At 42.2% G+C, this 16,719-nt stretch overlaps 1 protein-coding gene across 4 annotated transcripts; it reads right to left on the bottom strand.

Annotated features, from left to right (window-relative positions):
• Positions 1-655: 655 nt before the first annotated feature.
• Positions 656-15,476, bottom strand: LOC122616193 (proton-coupled amino acid transporter-like protein CG1139). 4 transcript variants are annotated; one of them, XM_043791551.1, is made up of 7 exons: positions 11,413-11,522; positions 11,075-11,248; positions 4,327-4,397; positions 3,936-4,082; positions 1,875-2,687; positions 1,649-1,808; positions 656-1,581 (listed from the first exon to the last, which is right to left on the bottom strand). In XM_043791551.1, exons 2-7 carry the CDS (start codon positions 11,126-11,128, stop codon positions 1,318-1,320), a joined length of 1,509 nt encoding a protein of 502 aa, XP_043647486.1. In that variant the 5' UTR covers positions 11,129-11,248; positions 11,413-11,522; the 3' UTR covers positions 656-1,317. The 4 variants fall into 4 exon arrangements, with proteins under 4 accessions (XP_043647486.1, XP_043647487.1, XP_043647485.1 ...); XM_043791552.1 differs by lacking the exons at positions 11,075-11,248; positions 11,413-11,522 and adding an exon at positions 15,351-15,476; XM_043791550.1 differs by having other exon boundaries at positions 11,075-11,558.
• Positions 15,477-16,719: the final 1,243 nt, after the last annotated feature.

The raw sequence follows: 16,719 nt of genomic DNA on the forward strand, positions 1-16,719 counted from the left end.
CAGCGCTATCAAGTGCTGAATTGCCCGACCCCCGCAAAAATATGATAAAGAAAAGCAGTCAACCACCAACGCCGCAAATCTAGGCGATGGGAAAAGTCAACAGGCCCAAGGTTGCGGCGTGCAAGGGCCCTTAAATTGGGTCAAAGTATTGGAAGGTTCTCAGGAGGTATTCGTATTCTCGAAAACTTGACAATGCACATAAATTGTAGCATCTTAGTGCTGAACTTACTGAGTCACTGTATGTTTATTACTTTATTGTGTTGTACTTATAGTACTTAGTGCAATACTTTCCAAAACTGATACCATTGTAATAATTGCTACTATATCAAGAGTGTTTATAGCTGTATTCGAGATACCTCAGCTAAATAAGAAAATATTCAATGAACTAGAAAATCATCCTGAAACAAGTTCTTAACTTCTAAGTTCTGAATAGATTGTTAATAGAAAACTGCACAGTGATTGTTTATTGAGAGTTACAATAAGCAAATCAATATGTGCCCAAAAGTATACAATCCTTTTCTTAAATTTCTTTATATCGCAAACTGGTATCAGCAGTGACCTTGATGAAATATTACAATATATGCCCAACATAAACCCACCCACTTAAATGCATCATTTCCAAAAATTAACTCAGTAAGTAAGTAATCCACGTTGGTTGTTTCAAAAAGTTTTATTATTTTTTTAATGCCATTTTTGTGCTGCCCCTTTATAGGATTGGCAGCGGATCTTTGTGTTTAGGTAATTGGTAATTGGTAATATGTCATGATTATTGAAATAGGGCGTCGATAATGTACAGAGTAAATCAATGATAAAAAACAAAATAATTGAAGAACGAAAACAAACTGCGGCTGCGTCCATCTGTCTGTCTTGGCTTAGTTCGAGTAGGAACTAATTACGACTAAGTTGTTGTCAAAATCACTACGATACAAAATCACTTCTACAAGAATTCTCTAAGTAACCTTAATGCCACGCCCCCCGCCCTTAGCACCAGCACAACTCCACGTGGAGGGGGCGTGGCACCGACTAAATCGAAATACTTTTGTTGTTTGGTTGCTAATATACCCCCTATGGGGTTTCATGGATATGGATATGGATATATATCAGGGATCGAAGCGGATTGGTTTGGATCGGTTTTGGATCGGTGGAGGTAGAGGACGGGGCGGGATAGGATAACCAGGGGGCGAGGCGGGAGGTTTCGGAGTCCTAGAAAACTTTGGTTAGCCCTAAAATTAGTTAAAAACTTAACTTAGACATCCCTGTGCTTAGAAGAGTTTCATTACAGACTACGTTAAATTAGACGAGCTGCCCACCAGCTGCTCAGTGACCGCTGCTGAACTCGGCGTGGAATTCGATGATGCTCACATAGGTGCCGGCCACGAAACCCACCACGCCGAACAGTATCAGTCCGGAGTTCTTCCACAGCCGCCAGTTGAAGCGGCCGTAGCCGGGATCCTCGTGGTACACGGCCAGCTCAATGGTCGCCGGCACGATCATGCCCAGCGTACTGAGGCACACGGCTCCAATCAGCGAGATGAAGGGCCCCAAATTGGGCAGAGCCACTGCGATTCCGCCACAAAGGAGCTGAAAGAATAAGTTTTAAGAATTAGTAATGAGTTTGATTAGATGAGAAATTGTGTGATTCACTTACCACCAGGAAGACGCGAAGTCCGTACTCACTGATGTTCTGCTTCTCCGGCCGGATCTTGTGCTCCAGACCCTTCCACAAAATCGTGACAGGCACGTAGAACTGCAGCGTGAAGGTGAAGAAGATGGCGATGGCAATCATCAACTTGACGGATTGGGCCAACCTGAAAAACAAAGATAGTCCGAGTTAATACCACAGATCTTCAAATCTAGAGAAGCAATTAACGCACTTGTCCTCCAGCGGCAGATTCAGCGTAATGCTGGCCTCGGTTTCCGGGCCGTACTTCAGGAAGCCAAAGAATCCCACCAGGGTGTAGAGGGCAATCACCAGACCCATGCCGAAGTTCAGCACAGACGGGCAGCCGATGAAGTGGCTGGGGTTCTTCATGTCGTTCTCCAGCGACATAACTACACCGATTCCCTCCAACGCGAAGATCACGGTGCCGAAGAAGAGTGGCCACTCGGACACACTCACAATTCCAGGACGTTCCACGGGTGCCGGTATGTCGGAGAACATGTAGATGAAGGTGATCACGATGCCGACGAACATCAGGATGTTGGCAATCATCGAGAAGGGCGTGAGGAACTTCAGGTTGCGCACCAGGCACATGAAGATCAGCGGCACCGTCACGATCATGATCCAAACTCTAATGCTCAGCTCCGTTGCCATGTACACCCGCACGACCTGCTCCACATTGGTGGCCACGAACACCAGATAGATGCAGCAGCAGCCCAGCAAGTCGATGACCAGAAACGTATTGACCATGAACCGGATGAAGCGTGACCAGCGATTCAGAGCAGGTGGTCCGTCCAGGAAGGCCTGCTCCGCCACATCCGCGAATCCCATCATCGGGATCTTGCGCCGGCGGCACAGGATGTGCGCGCACTTGACCAGGATGTGGACGCAGTAGGTGCACAGGGTGCCCACCGCGAAGGTGGCCACCAGTCCAAACCACAATCCGGCGTGGGAGAAGGCCATGGGCATGGCCAATATGCCGGAGCCCAGCGAGCCCTTAAGCAAGTGCACAAAAGTCTCGAGATCCCTGGAAAAATTGTGACAAATTAGTTGAAGAATTAAATAATAGAAAGAGTAAAATGTAAATTATAGATAAATTATATGTGTATACAACTAGGTATTATGACTGCTTAATTTAGCAGTCTTATTCTTAAAATAGTTTTCAAGAAAATAAGATACAGACAATTACTTGATTAGTAAAATGAATACATACAAAGAGTATACGCTCTTATTATCTAAACCAAGATATATATTTAAATAAATATATAGATCACTTTTTCGTTGCCAAAAGAAACTATATAAATTAAATTATTAAATGCCTGATGGCGCGATGCGCTGCTGCACTTCTGATTGTGGTGGAAATGAGGAAAATGAGGGATTTTCCCGCAAGCCGAGTCAATGACGTAGTTATCCAATTAATCACTCCTCTGTATATTGTAGAGTATATCGCAGAAAATATTTCGTTATAATTTGGTTAATAATTATTCTAGTGAGCTGCTGAACAACTGCAGTTCTCGGCATTTTCCTCTCACGCAATTGCAAACTGCAAATTGCAAGGCCTGGCGGATGCGTTTTTCTCTATCGAATGAAAATGCGGAGGGTGGCAGGAAAGCTGGGTGGATTCCTCATTCCACTTGCTAAACGAGTCGAGCAAAACATTTGTCGGCGCTTTCGTTTTATTAGCTCGTTCGCCCGAGATTTTCATCTGCGATTTTACTTATTTTTAGTTTGGAAAAAGTAGTTTGCCAAAAATGTCCAAGGCCAATGTCAGTTGCAGTTGCATTTCCGTTCTTTTCGCTTCAGATCGATGCAAAGTCAAAGTCATCAGATCGGTTAAAGGTCAATGACGCGGATGGTGGTTTATAATTAATTGGTTTAGTCATTGAGCATTTAATCACTTGGATCAGCTGCTTATCGGGGGTGCCAACAGAAATTGTGTACCTTTCAGGTTCTAAATACTAAGTAAGGACTGATATTACAGCATATATGGTAGCTGCCAGCAGAAGTATAGAATAAAACACTGTAATATATCAAATATCTATATACAAAGTATGTTGCCAATTGTCTTTACACTCGAGAATAATATATTTTAAAATCTATAAAATATATGTATAATAATTAGAAACTTGAATGTCTGTTGAATATTTAAGTAATAGCTTCAGCAGTTGTTGAATCAAATGATGGTCAAAACGGTTTCATTTTCCACTATTAGTCCTTATAAATTTATAATCCCATTTAATCCCCTTTATAGCAACTAAAAACATTTAATACTTACGATGTGGGATGCTCCACCTTGCGGTGCTCGAACGGATTGTAGTTGCCATCCTCGGAGTCGTCTCCTTTTTTCCGAGTGATTACCAACGGAAGCGTGGAGCCCGCCGCCTGCTGCACGGGTACGTCGGCCATGTCCGAGCGGATGAACCTGTCCGAAGAGGAGTACATTTCAAACATGGTCGTGGAGGACTCGTTGTCGATGTTCTTGTACATCGCGATCGAGTTTCTATGGCCGCAACGCAATCGAAATCGGATTCAAACAGACAACGTGGCCGATGGCTGTGGCATCGACCAGACGAATGAATCCCATCGTCCCGGCCGTAGAATCTCGATCACCAATGGGATCTACTCTCGAAAAAGTCGAAAAGTCGGAAACAAGAGGTGATACTCACTTGGGTGGGCCGCCTTTGCCGCCTTTGGGCTTCTCGTTTTCTCCGTAGCCCGCAGCGACCGTCGGGATTTTCTGCAACGAGAGGAAAAGCGGCCAGAAGGAAAAGCCAAAAGTGAGTACGGATCGTGAAAAGCATATAGGAGAATCATAGAGAGAGAGCTGCCATTTTCGATCAGCAGCTAAGGTTATGTAAAAGCTCTTCGCAGCTGCAGTGCGCAAAACGGGGGAACCAATGAATTGTGGCCCAAAAGCGGAAAGCAAAGGGAAAAAAAAACAACGCAAATAGAAGATCAATGAACAAGTTCAATGCAGTTTTATGACACAAACGAAATAGATAATCGATTGCTTTAACTACGGAATCAGATTGCAACAGGTGGCGTATGCGCGATATTTAGGCTTTGGCTGATCTAGCACGGTTCGTTGACTTTGCCACCTGCTGGTCCAACGAGGTGGTCATGACGCCGGATCCGCTGCTGGCCACCGGTGGCGGTCCGCCGCGTTTCAAGGACATCTTCAGCTTATGGCGTGCCAGGGCAGCGCCCGAAAGTTGCTGCTTCCGACCCGAACCGGAAACGGAAATGCTGCCCGTGGAGCCACCGAAGCTGGAGAGGCTCAAACTCTGTCCCTTCTCCGTCAGCTGCTCGCGACGCGGCGGCAGCGGCGGCTTTCCCGCGGGGGCGTTCAGCTTGAGGTCCTCCAAGGTCAGGCTGCAGGATGGACGTTCTTTTCCAGTTGGCCGGTGGCCAGTGGTCGTCGCTGGTCGAATGTGTGTGTGTGTGGGTGCGAGTCGCGGGAGAAATCTCAGCGCGTGACTCGAGCAAATGGCGACAAGCAACTGAATCAAGGCGGCCAGCCAGCGATGCAATGACGGCGACAAACAAAACACCGCCCCATCGCCACACCACCGTCAAAAACGGCAGATCCCATCTAGCCCAAGCAGCCACCCACCTTTCAGTGGATTCTCTCTATAAATGCTCTCGAGTGGGATCATACATTCGAGTATTCCCAGACAGTCAGCCAGTTCACGATTTGCATTATTTTCCTAAGTTTTTGGGTGCAGTCGCCTGTCGCATGACGTCACAGCATAATTAAATGCCCCTCTCTTTCACACGTGACCGCAGTGCGAAAAATCGTGGAAATTCAGCGGGTCGAGGGTGAAAGAGTTTTTTTAAATAAATTGTTTTTCAGCGCTTCCAAAAAAAAACGTACGCTAGTGTCACCGCTTGAAACTAATGAGGAAACTGCGAATTTATGCAACAAATACGTGCTAAAAGGCACAGAAAAATGAAAACAATAGAAAGCATTTGCTTAATTGTCCACTTAATAGAAAACGCGACATGACAAAGGTTTTTTACTTATTTTAAATTTTGCAGTTCAAATTATATTTAAGCGCCACCTGGGGGATGCTAGCAGAAGTTCATGCGCTGGCTCTGTTAACGTACAGACTGTTAACGGAAGCATGGTAACGTATAGCGGTTAACAGTAATCGGGTAACATCGTGACGAAAGATCAAAATGCTGTCATGTATAATGTAGAAGCCATGTAAATAATGTTGCAGAAAGTAAAATAATTTGTAAATAAACTTCCTAAAATTCAAAAATTATCGTTATTATAGGGATAAATCCACAATAATAAAACTAACAGCTTACAGAATTTTATAACTACAAAAATTAAAAGAAAAGCCTTTTCCTATATTAAGCTAATTTATTAAAATGTTTTGACTATACATTTATTCAATCCGTTTCCTTCTTTTACTTGGAAAAATATATAAAATTTCCAAATAATAAAGCAAAAAATACCAGCAGACTTAAGCCACAAAACGTGAATATTCCAAAATCCAAGCATTTTGGGACTTTACTGCGCTCATTCATGCTTGATTGATTACCGCCCGCCGAGACTCAAAAACACACATTTTTTGCCCAAACAAATTTGGAGAAACCGATAAGCCCACATTTGCTAAGAATTCTTACATTCAGCCTCTTTCCGCTTCGCAGAACATGCAGCCCATATAACTCGCTGAAAATCGAGTGCGCAAATGCAAAGGCAAACAAAAGTGCGGTGTGCGGAATGCTGAAAGTTCGAACTTGAAATAGATAGCAAAATAATTAGACAGCTGCAGTGCCAACTAATTGCGACAAAGCGCCATTCAGTCAGTCACTCAGTCAGTCAGTCAGTTACTCAGTCTCTCAATCGCAGGCATTGTACTTTACGTTAATGTTCACTTTAACCGACTACAGACAGGAAAAAGTAGTTCTATTGGTGACAAACTGAAATTTGAATATTTCTTAAAGCCCAAAATCTGTGACTTAATAAAAAATATACAAAATTTCAAAAATATTAAAGAGTAATTATAGTATATAGTTATAAGTTGAGTTACTAAATCTTTGAACATCTAAGCAAATGCTTTTATCTCATTGATAAGTAGAATTTTTAAAATTCAAAACCCTTTTGATTGTAAGATAAGATAATACAACAAAATCTGTAAAAATCTTGAAAGCCATATGATAAGTAAATACAAAGTAGTTGGTAATAACTATTTACTACTTCAAGTTACTAGACTTATTTTTAGACTGCATCGATAGTGGACCGAAAATCGCTTATTGCGTTGCACTTTTTTATTGCATTCTAATAACGTGAGTTTGGCGAACTGCCGCCAAAATAAACAGAAACGTGTCCATCGCAAAAAAAGTAAACATAGTTGGTTGGTTGGGGATGAGTTAGTTTTGGGGGGCTAGGAAGAGAGGAGGAGGTGGGAGCCGCCCCAGAAGCGCGACACGTGTCACTGCATCGACTCAAGTTCAGCAAAATATATATGTGTATATAAATGGAGCCAAGTGTAGTTAACATTGCAAAGTGTGTGACGAATGGGCGCAGAAATAAGAAACAAGAAACAAGGGGCGCTGAATCGATAATGAGCGATTGATAAGAGTGCGGGCCAATACAGTAGAGCCACTCTCCCAATTTCTGTTAACTTTTTCCCATTATATTAATATCTAATTCAGTCATATTCGCTACTTGAGTGTTATGCAGTTTAAATGACATTTCATTTTAATTTAAATATAACCCCAAACCATATAAGCTCAAGTCGAGTGGTCTGACAATAAAATTAACCTTATAGCCGCCCATAAAACTCCGCCCGCCACCAAATTTCGCACGCAACAAGATAATGCCCCAAAATACCCGCATATCGATATGCCGCTTTGCATTGCCGCCCAACACGAAACGCTTTGCTTGTTATCTTTGTCAATTAGCCACAGACAAATAATGCAATCATGAATGTTCTGCGAATGTTTGGCTTATTTAATAATAGATAATAGTGATTTCTGGAACTGCGCAAAACACTTGTGTGTCACCTGAATAGTTAGTATTCCAACAAAATGAAAAAAGAAGAGAATAACTCAACCAATCAGCGCAATAGTCGAACTGCATCAGTCACTGTCATTCAGCAAAAGGCGTTCAATTTACGGCAGGTATTTCCCCATTTCCACGCTGCTCCCACAGGTAACAGGTAACGATAACGATAGGGAAGCCTATTAATTAGGCTCCTCTTATCGGGCCAAGAATCTGAGTAGTAACTCTTAAGTCCGCCGAGATTGGCTGACTAATCCGTGGGGGTGACGCCTTCTTCCGGACATGATAACTTGCACATTTTGCTAACCCTTTTTGGGAGCCAAGAAAAATGCCGCATTCTGAGGCTCACGGGCATGCCGTGTGCTTTCCTAATTAAAATGGGAAATGTCAATAGTATGGGATCTAATGGCGAATGGCCCCAAACGAACTCCAAATGCTGCCCCCACTTGGCGTGCCATTGAACTTATGTAAGCGAAAAGTGGAAAAGTGGAAAAATGCCTGGGGAATCAGAACTGAGAACTGAGAACCGAGAACCGAAACAGAGAAACGGCAATAAAACGAAACTGAAAACGGCAAACGACAACAAATTGCAGTGGAAAATTTTGTGTATATTTGTTAGCAAAATGCGAAGCACAAAAAAAAGTGCATTGTGCTGTATGCAGTTTGTAGTATGCAGTTTGCAGTTTACAATTTTTAGTTTGCAGTTCACAGTTTGCAGTTCGTAGTAAGCAAACGGCGAGAATAAAAGCGCTGAATTCGACAGCACGGGGAATTCACGTGGTCGAGGGTTCAGTTCCCCTGAAAATGTCACTCAGAGATCCATTTATATCCCCCTTTTTCTGCGAAATAGGTAACTCCCCCGGATTGCAACCATGGCGCCTGCAATTTGTCACATTTGCCGATAAGAAATGATATGTGGGTCATCAAATGCAGGGATCTCAAGGAATCACGAGTTGCCTGAGTTAAGTAGATACAATTGTATCTCGTAGATTGAAAGCCTTTCGTTTCATGACATTTCCAATTTGCAAGTACAATCGGAAGATTGATGGCACGTTTTCCAATGACCGATAAATTCAAAATAAAAAGGAAATTAAGTTAGGCACTTGAAAAAGTGCGCAATGCACAAAAGAATAGCATGAATTAGTATGTTTGGTAGATAGAACATGATATAATTAACTAATTGATTATGAAATTTGTAACATTTTAAAGAGCTATTTAGAAGGCTCAAGTTAGAACTTGCAATAAATTCGGCATATTACAAAACTTATTTATAGACCCATAAAAGTATAAAATGCAAATTGAATTTGTTATTTAATTTAAAGCGTAAAAGGATGACTTTTATATGCTTCTGAATTATGGGTTTTTTGACATTTAAGCCTCGCTTACAAAATAACTTGTTAATGAGCTGTTGTTAAACATATTAACTAATTTCGCGTCCAAACAAAATTTATGATTATAGAGATTCAACAAGCATTATCTATATCTAGTGGCAGATAATGAATTACTATTATAGAACCAACTTATAACTTATAACTATTTGAAGCTATCTATTTCAATTAGTCACTTCAACAGTTACTCAACATTGCATTGGGGTACGAAATCTACAATTTGCATTCATTACGCAATGTTGCTCTCGAAGGTTCCACCTCAGTTTACTAGGCAAACATTCGGAGAACAAGATAGTGTCCATTGATCGAACCATGGAAAAGCCACCAATGAAATAAAACCGAGCATATCGAACACGATTCATTTCGATCGGCAGTATTTCACTTCGATCCAAATAGATCGTAAGGTGGTCATGGCGATATCGTATCATATTGGATCATAGTGTCCATAGCTCTCGATTTTCGGAACAAAGCCCGCCGATTGTTATTACCTGAAATGCTATAGCTGGAAAGAAAATAAGGGGGCTGCATTTCAGTTCGGGTTTCAAGTGCAGTCTGCGCCAATATGCAAGTGGAGTGACACGGAACGGGCAGTTATGATATATGGTATAAAGTATATATCATAAAGTATATATATATATATAGCTCCCCCAGTGGAAAGTTACCGAGTGGGAAACCGAAAACCCGCAGCTCGAATTGGTGCCAGAGAACTATGGTGTCGAATCAGCGAATTCCGCGCGATTCGTACGATTTTTTCAACTTTGGCGCTTGCGCAGCAGCCGAAAAACAGAAATACAGAAATATTCCATGAACTCGAAACCCCGAAATTCGCTGACACAGTAGGTAGACGACTATGTATTGTGTGTTCCGGCTATAACCGGTCAGCCGAATGCCCTACACTCCAACAACACTCCATAGCATTATAACCATTATTATTACTATGCCCAAGTCACGAGTCCCGGCACACATAAAAGTGCAGCTCGGCGAGTGGAAAATTCCACTGGGTGCCCTGAAAATAGGCAGCAAGCGCAGGAGCAACAACAAAATCGAGGAGTGTGGAAAAGCGGGTGGAAAACTATTTGGCCTGTTACTCATAACAACAAAGCGGTAAGTGAGCAGGCAGCCAAAAGGAAAATATAAAAAAATAGGAAAAGAAAAGAAAAAAGCAGGAGGAAGCACGGAAATCATCCCCGAAATTAGACTTCAGTTTGTTATCAATCCAAACAAACATTAGCCCACAGATTTGCATAAACAATCATTCAAACGAAAGCAAATGTAAACCGCGGCGAGCGGCGGCCATCGATCAATAAATAAACAAGGCATTAGAGGGTTAAGACCCGCGACTTCTCAGCCAAGTGCGGGAGAAAGGGTGTCCCCCCCGCATCACATGTCCGTGATAAAAGCCTGTGTGCCAAATTAATCAACGGAAAGTTTCATAGTTTCAAAGTCTGGCGATGATATGCAAAAATCGACATGCACAAGACTCCCAGCTGACTTCGTACTTCTTACAGGGGATTTTAATATTTTGCGGACTTAAAGACGGGAAGTGGAAAATTTAAAACGGCAAAGAAAGTGCTAATTACTCATGTGTGCATATAAGTATTATCATCTAATTTAGTCATCGAAGGATAGCTGGTTGGAAGTACCTAAAATGGTGACTACAGGTCTGACAAGCTACGAAAAGGATATCAAAGGATCTTCTTTTCCATCTTCCAGAACTTTCTATTGGGCCTAAGAAATGCAAGTTAAACTGACTTGATCCTGAACCCTGAAAATTTCAGATGAACAGATTTACACTGCTATTAATTATTCTGATTATTAAGAAGTACTAAATGTTTCTAGAAATTATTAAACGGAAATGTATCATAAGTTAAGAATTCCAAACCACGTTACTAAAATAGAGGGGAATACATCCGAATCAAAAGAGAAGAACAACCAAATGGATACAGTCACTAGATCCAGAGAAGGCAACTTTGGTGGGTAATCCCCAAACAGGGTCTAAACTTTACTTACAGTGTACTCGGTGGGCGCCAGCGGCGTCCGCGAGTCGCTCTTATGGAAACTCATGGCGATGGTAATCCTTGATGGGCCGATATCGCTGCGGATGCAGGATGTGGCCGTTGGGGGTTAAGATCCTTGGGCGCGAAACGAGAGCGCCGCTCGAAAATCGAGGCTGGCTTCCAAGCACTTGTTACAGATACAAAACAGAATTGGAATGACAGATTTAATAGCAATGATCGGGACTCGTCTCAAAATATTGTGGTACTTGTAGTTGGATTTGAGTTTGAGTTTCAATTTGAGTTTGAATTTTAGTTTGATTTTGAGTTTGAGATAAGAAAATGCAATATTACTAATGCAACTTGCGAGCGAGACCGTGAGACCGCAACTGGGAATCAAATCGCAGATGCTGACTACTTTCAAAATTTGATCAATACTATTCTTTCCGGAGTTCGGAAGTGCCGACAATCAACCGCACGGCTTGGCAAACAGAACAAGAATGCCAAACCTTGCGCTATTGCGACGAGTGAAACCCCCGATTCCCAGACCCATTTTCCCGAAGCCAAGTGAGAGAAAGAGAGAGAGTGAGTGGGATAGAGAGAGAGGGAGTGAGTGGGATAGAGAGAGAGAGGGAGAAAGAGCTCGGGAAAGAGAGAGCACTCGTCAATGGGCATTTTCCGTAGTACCGCTACCGCTACCGAAGTTTCCCCCCCTCGATTTCTGTGATATATCTGCGCTTTGCGGTTTTCCTTGAGGACGGAAAAGGAAAATCGTCGGATGATTTTATGGCGCACAGGTCGGCTACGGAATCAGTTCAGTTCCGGTCGAGTTATTAGGAGCCGACTTATATGGCACATGCGTCACATGTGGCAAACGATAACGCCTGCGAATTCTGAGATAAAACTGCGGAGGAGAAACGGCATAGCTTTCAATTCACTGACTCATTTCAGCATAAAACTGTGTTAGATTTGCCAAATTACTTGCTTATCAATGTATAAATTATTAAATAATAATCAGAAAACGACCACTACAGCTGAACTTTGTGGATTACTTATTACGATTTGTGTACTTTTCGTTTATAATTCAAAATAATTTTATAAAAATTTGTAAGCTGTACACACTTTTATTTCATATAACTTAAGATAAGGAGCACTTTATTAGTTTGCTTACAAAACATAAATAAAAAGAGACATTGTAATAAAAAGGGAGTATATTTTTCTGCGCTTCAATCTGGTGAATCAGTTTTCCTAAACCCAAACACGGCAGATAAGAGCAGATAACCGATGGCCGGGAAAACTGGAATGGCTAATTAATTGGCGATATCGTGCAGATAAAGTGCACACACATGAATGCGATGTGACAATTCCATTTGGAATGGCTCAATTGGCCGCCAATTGAAACGTGCGACCCCCACGAGAGTCTCCCTCTCAATCAATTGATTGGCTACGAAATTGATTGCCAAAAATAAATGCCAAGGGCTCATACAGAACATACAGAACATACAGAACATACAGGAACATACAGAAGTTTGGATCAGTCATTTGGCTGAAATTAAAATCAATTTGATTTCTGCGTCGCATTTATTTATTTATGGTAACTCGAAACGTGCGCCAACTGCATGTTTGATACTTCACTTCGCGTCTACGGTTGCTCCAATCGCGAAACGAAACCAGTTCAAAGCGGTTGAATTCCTTTCGAATTATGATCGTGGAAAATTTTCTGCGATTTTTCTGCAATTGCCAGCTTGTCAAATTCACTCAAACTTGACCGAGTTCTGGGCGAAATTGCAACTGGCCGCCGCGATTTGATTGAGTCCAACTTGGATTTGGGATCAAGGTGATCGCTGGCCTTGCAACTTGATTCGATATATAGTTGAAAAGTAATTTATTCATGTGCCAATTGAGATATTCCAATTGGAAAGACTGCGCTTAGTTTTATTTCAAATCGTAACTGACAGGAGCATTGGTTATGCGAAAATGGTTGCCTACTTTTGGGATCTCTAGAAAGCAGCGCCACCTTTCGCCTGCTTGCGCAACCGGCTTGCTCCTCCAACGCACAACAGGTGGCGCTCCTGCTGCTGACATTGCGCATACGCCCCCTTAAACTAAAACAAACAAAAATTAGCTAAAATCTTAGCTTATTTCGCGAGCGAAAAAACACTCCTTAATTTGTGCGACCTCTGCTGCCGATCAGCACGGATTTAGCTACTTAACATATGGAAAAACATATAAATAACAAGTGCAGCTTTCTCAGCAAAAACCAGAATCAAGTCGTACTTGAGCGCTAATTTAAGCCAATCTGGATCTGGATCTGTGGCCGCTGACGGCGTGTTATTTAAGCAATTTGCATATGCAAAACCCAAAACGCACCCTGAAATTGGATTGCCAAACGGGTTTCGGGCAAGACAAAAGGTATATTGGCCATAATTGCTTGAATTAAATACACTATAAAAGCACCCAGCGAAATGCAAGCTCATTCGAAAGCGGAACGCGAAGTAAAAATTGGGTATTACCTAAGCTGCGAACTCCTTCAATTGATATGCAAAGCACAAACATATTCCACATAATACAAAGCACACAGCTCATTACTCACAATGCGTACATCCTTGGTCCATTCATAAAAATAAAACACTTGTGGCAAAAAACCCCCCACCAAGTCAGTTTATAAAGCGATCAAGCTCAGGTTGTTGACTTTGAAGTCGGCTCGATGTCAATCCATTAATTTCAGCCACATTTCACACTTGATGAAGATGCATCGCTGACACAATTCTCACAGCACTTTGTACCTTGCACACTGTATACTTTTCAAATGCTCACCTCTTAAGGATATTTAGTTGCGTGGATTCAAAGGACAAACTATATGGAGTTGCTTGGACTCAAAGGACAAACTATATTTAGTTGCTTGGATTTAGGGACAAACTATTTGGAGCACAGCCAACGCACTTGGTTTCACACTTTCAACTGATTGTCTTGACTAGTATGAGCTACCAAGAAAGCAGTGGGCACTTGCGGAATGGATAAGACTTTCCTATCTGCATGGGTGTATCCGCCAAAAAGATTGAAAAATCCCAGGGCCAGGGTACAAAGTATCCATCCACCTGTGCGCTCAATGACGCTATTATTTATTAACTTCAGTCTGCAGATAGAAAGATGTGAGGACCCGCTGCCGACCAAAAAATTTAATGTTAATTTAATTAAAAATCCATGTATTCCCCGCCTGATTAGGCCATGCAAAAATAGCCAATCATAAGTAAGCCGATAAGTAGCGCGAACAATTTTAGATATTTCTATAAATACAGGGCGCGGTAGAATCACCCTCCTAGTGATTCATAGACCCCGCCTTTTTATCACGAATCCGCCAAGCTCACTACTTTCGAGTATTAAAAGCGAGCACCGAGCTGGGAAAGTGTATACCCGATCCACAACAATGTACCACCCAGCCAGCTATCTCCACGCGCTTAACTAACGAGCACTTATGTCTAATTACACTTGCTGCCAATGTCGATTCTATCATTCTGCACTGATCCACTGATCCGCTCCATAGACCAGTCACTCTTAGGTAACATTCACCTAATGACAGCCCATCCTAAACTACTGTGTTCCAAGCCAAATCCGCTGGCAAACAGGGAAGATCCGATAAGACTGCCCTCATATCACCCGCCTCGTTTACACCCTAATTACTACCTAATTGCAATCTCAAGTGATATACGGTGGCAGTGCGGCGAATAAAAGTCATTTACTCTCGTATTTCATATGACATTTTACCAGTGACCCACTGCTTTCGTAGTGATATCCTGATTGCATATGATTTATCATCTGTCTGAGATTTATCGGTGATTTACAAGCACGTTTTGAATGGGCCAGCAAAATTACGTTTTAATCGGCACAAATCGGAAATGAACATCAATAAAAAATATTATTGATATCAGCGGTAAACACTTCAAAAAAAAAGAAAGCAATAGGGATAGATTTCAACGCTAAGTACTTCTAAAGTATTTTTGTATATAATCTACTTAAAGTTAATGGGATTTTATTAGTATAAATTGCATTGACCGAAGCTAAGAATATTTTTTAATAAAATATATGTGTAGGATAAATTAACTTATATTTATAGGACCAATGACCATGACCCATTCACTTATGGATTTCTGATTTATCCACGACTAGCGCTCGATTTCGACATAACTTTTGAAAGACCGTAGCCGAATTCCATAACAATCTGAATCGATTGCGCCAATTGGTTAATCAGTTTGGAAACACTCTCGGATATATTACGATTACGAGGCACTTACAGTATCGCAGGCTGCGCCCGATCCGCTAATCACGGCTAACGTCATTGTTTCAATAAAAACGGAATCGGGTACAATTAAAAAATCGCGTATACGCCGCGTACGACGACGGAGTTGTTTGTAGAGCGATTGGCGGACACAGAATAAAAGCGCGAATCTGGCCAGACATTCAATTTAAAACAAAAGTTAACCGTCCAACGGTGAGGCTCTATATCTCGAAAGCAAAGCTCTCGGAACTCGCAACTCGCAACTTGCTCACTACGCCCCCTTCGATCTGCGCCGATCTCCCCGTGAAACCAGCGCACTTGGCAATGGCACTGGTTAAGCATGAGCATTAGCATTGAGTCAGTTGTTCGCCTGAACAGCTCGGCGTGAATCGGAGTGGATGAGGTTTTTGGGGGTTAAGGGGTTCAGGGGTTCAGGGGGTTAAGGGGTTGGTGGCTGGAGTATGTTACTATGTTTAGACTCTTTTATTGCAATTCCATAGCTGCGGCCCAGACAGCAGAACGTGAGAATCCACTGAGAACCGGAGACAGACGACATATGTCGTCCGATAAAAGTGTCAGCGATCTTGTAGGCCAGTGCACACGCAGTACTTGGCTCGCTCTTATCGCCCAGATAAACCCCACTTAAGGGGGTGTTCCACTTTCGGCTGATATTACGGCCAAAAAGCTTAGTGCTTATTTTTGGCCATTTAATGCGGCTAATACCGGAACCGTACGCAAAACGCATTCTTGTTTATCTGGTCTTCTAGCTTGTGTTCAAAAATAAATGGCAGACAACGTTTGCTCAAGATGCTATTCTCAGTATTACTCATTATTGGAATTCAATCTGCATTGTTAGAGATTTTGAGTCATACAAAACATAATAAAGGTTATATAAATTTACGGCGCTAATAACTATTTTATTTTATGGGTATTTATGGGAATTAAAGTTAAGGCAATGGTGGAGATACATGGCCTAAAGCTATGCGAAACTCGAAGCCACTTACGTTCTGCGTCGACATGGCAGTTGTGGATTTGTCGAGGAGACCAGATGACCAACAGACCAGCAGAGCAGCAGACCTTGCACCACCACGAACCTTTCACCCTGGCCAAGTCGGGACCAACTGAACCGATCGCAGCCACGGATTATCCCATGGTAAGCTCTTTTCACGCAGTACTGATATATGGTATCGGGCATCTGGTGAACTGGAAACTGTGTCACCCTCAATTCGAACTTCCTTCAACGGGGCAAACGAGCCAACCCCATTAAAATAATAATAAATCAGCAGTAATCAGTGGCGCAGAGGTGTCCCAAATGGGATTCGCTCTTTGGTGCGCAATTCTTCGTGATTAAGCCAACGCATAGTGCCTAAAACTGTTTAGAGCCG

This window comes from Drosophila teissieri, chromosome 3L (genome assembly GCF_016746235.2).
Source record: "Drosophila teissieri strain GT53w chromosome 3L, Prin_Dtei_1.1, whole genome shotgun sequence".
In the NCBI taxonomy this organism is placed as follows: Eukaryota; Metazoa; Arthropoda; class Insecta; order Diptera; family Drosophilidae; genus Drosophila; species Drosophila teissieri.

Bases quoted from the DNA above. Each gene is read 5' to 3' on its own strand.
- LOC122616193 (XM_043791553.1), bottom strand. From the start codon at position 4,836: ATGTCCTTGAAACGCGGCGGACCGCCACCGGTGGCCAGCAGCGGATCC. The intron at 1,809-1,874 runs GTGCGTTAATTG...TTTGTTTTTCAG, and splicing joins AATCTGCCGCTGGAGGACAA to GTTGGCCCAATCCGTCAAGT. The intron at 1,582-1,648 runs GTAAGTGAATCA...TTATTCTTTCAG, and splicing joins GACTTCGCGTCTTCCTGGTG to CTCCTTTGTGGCGGAATCGC.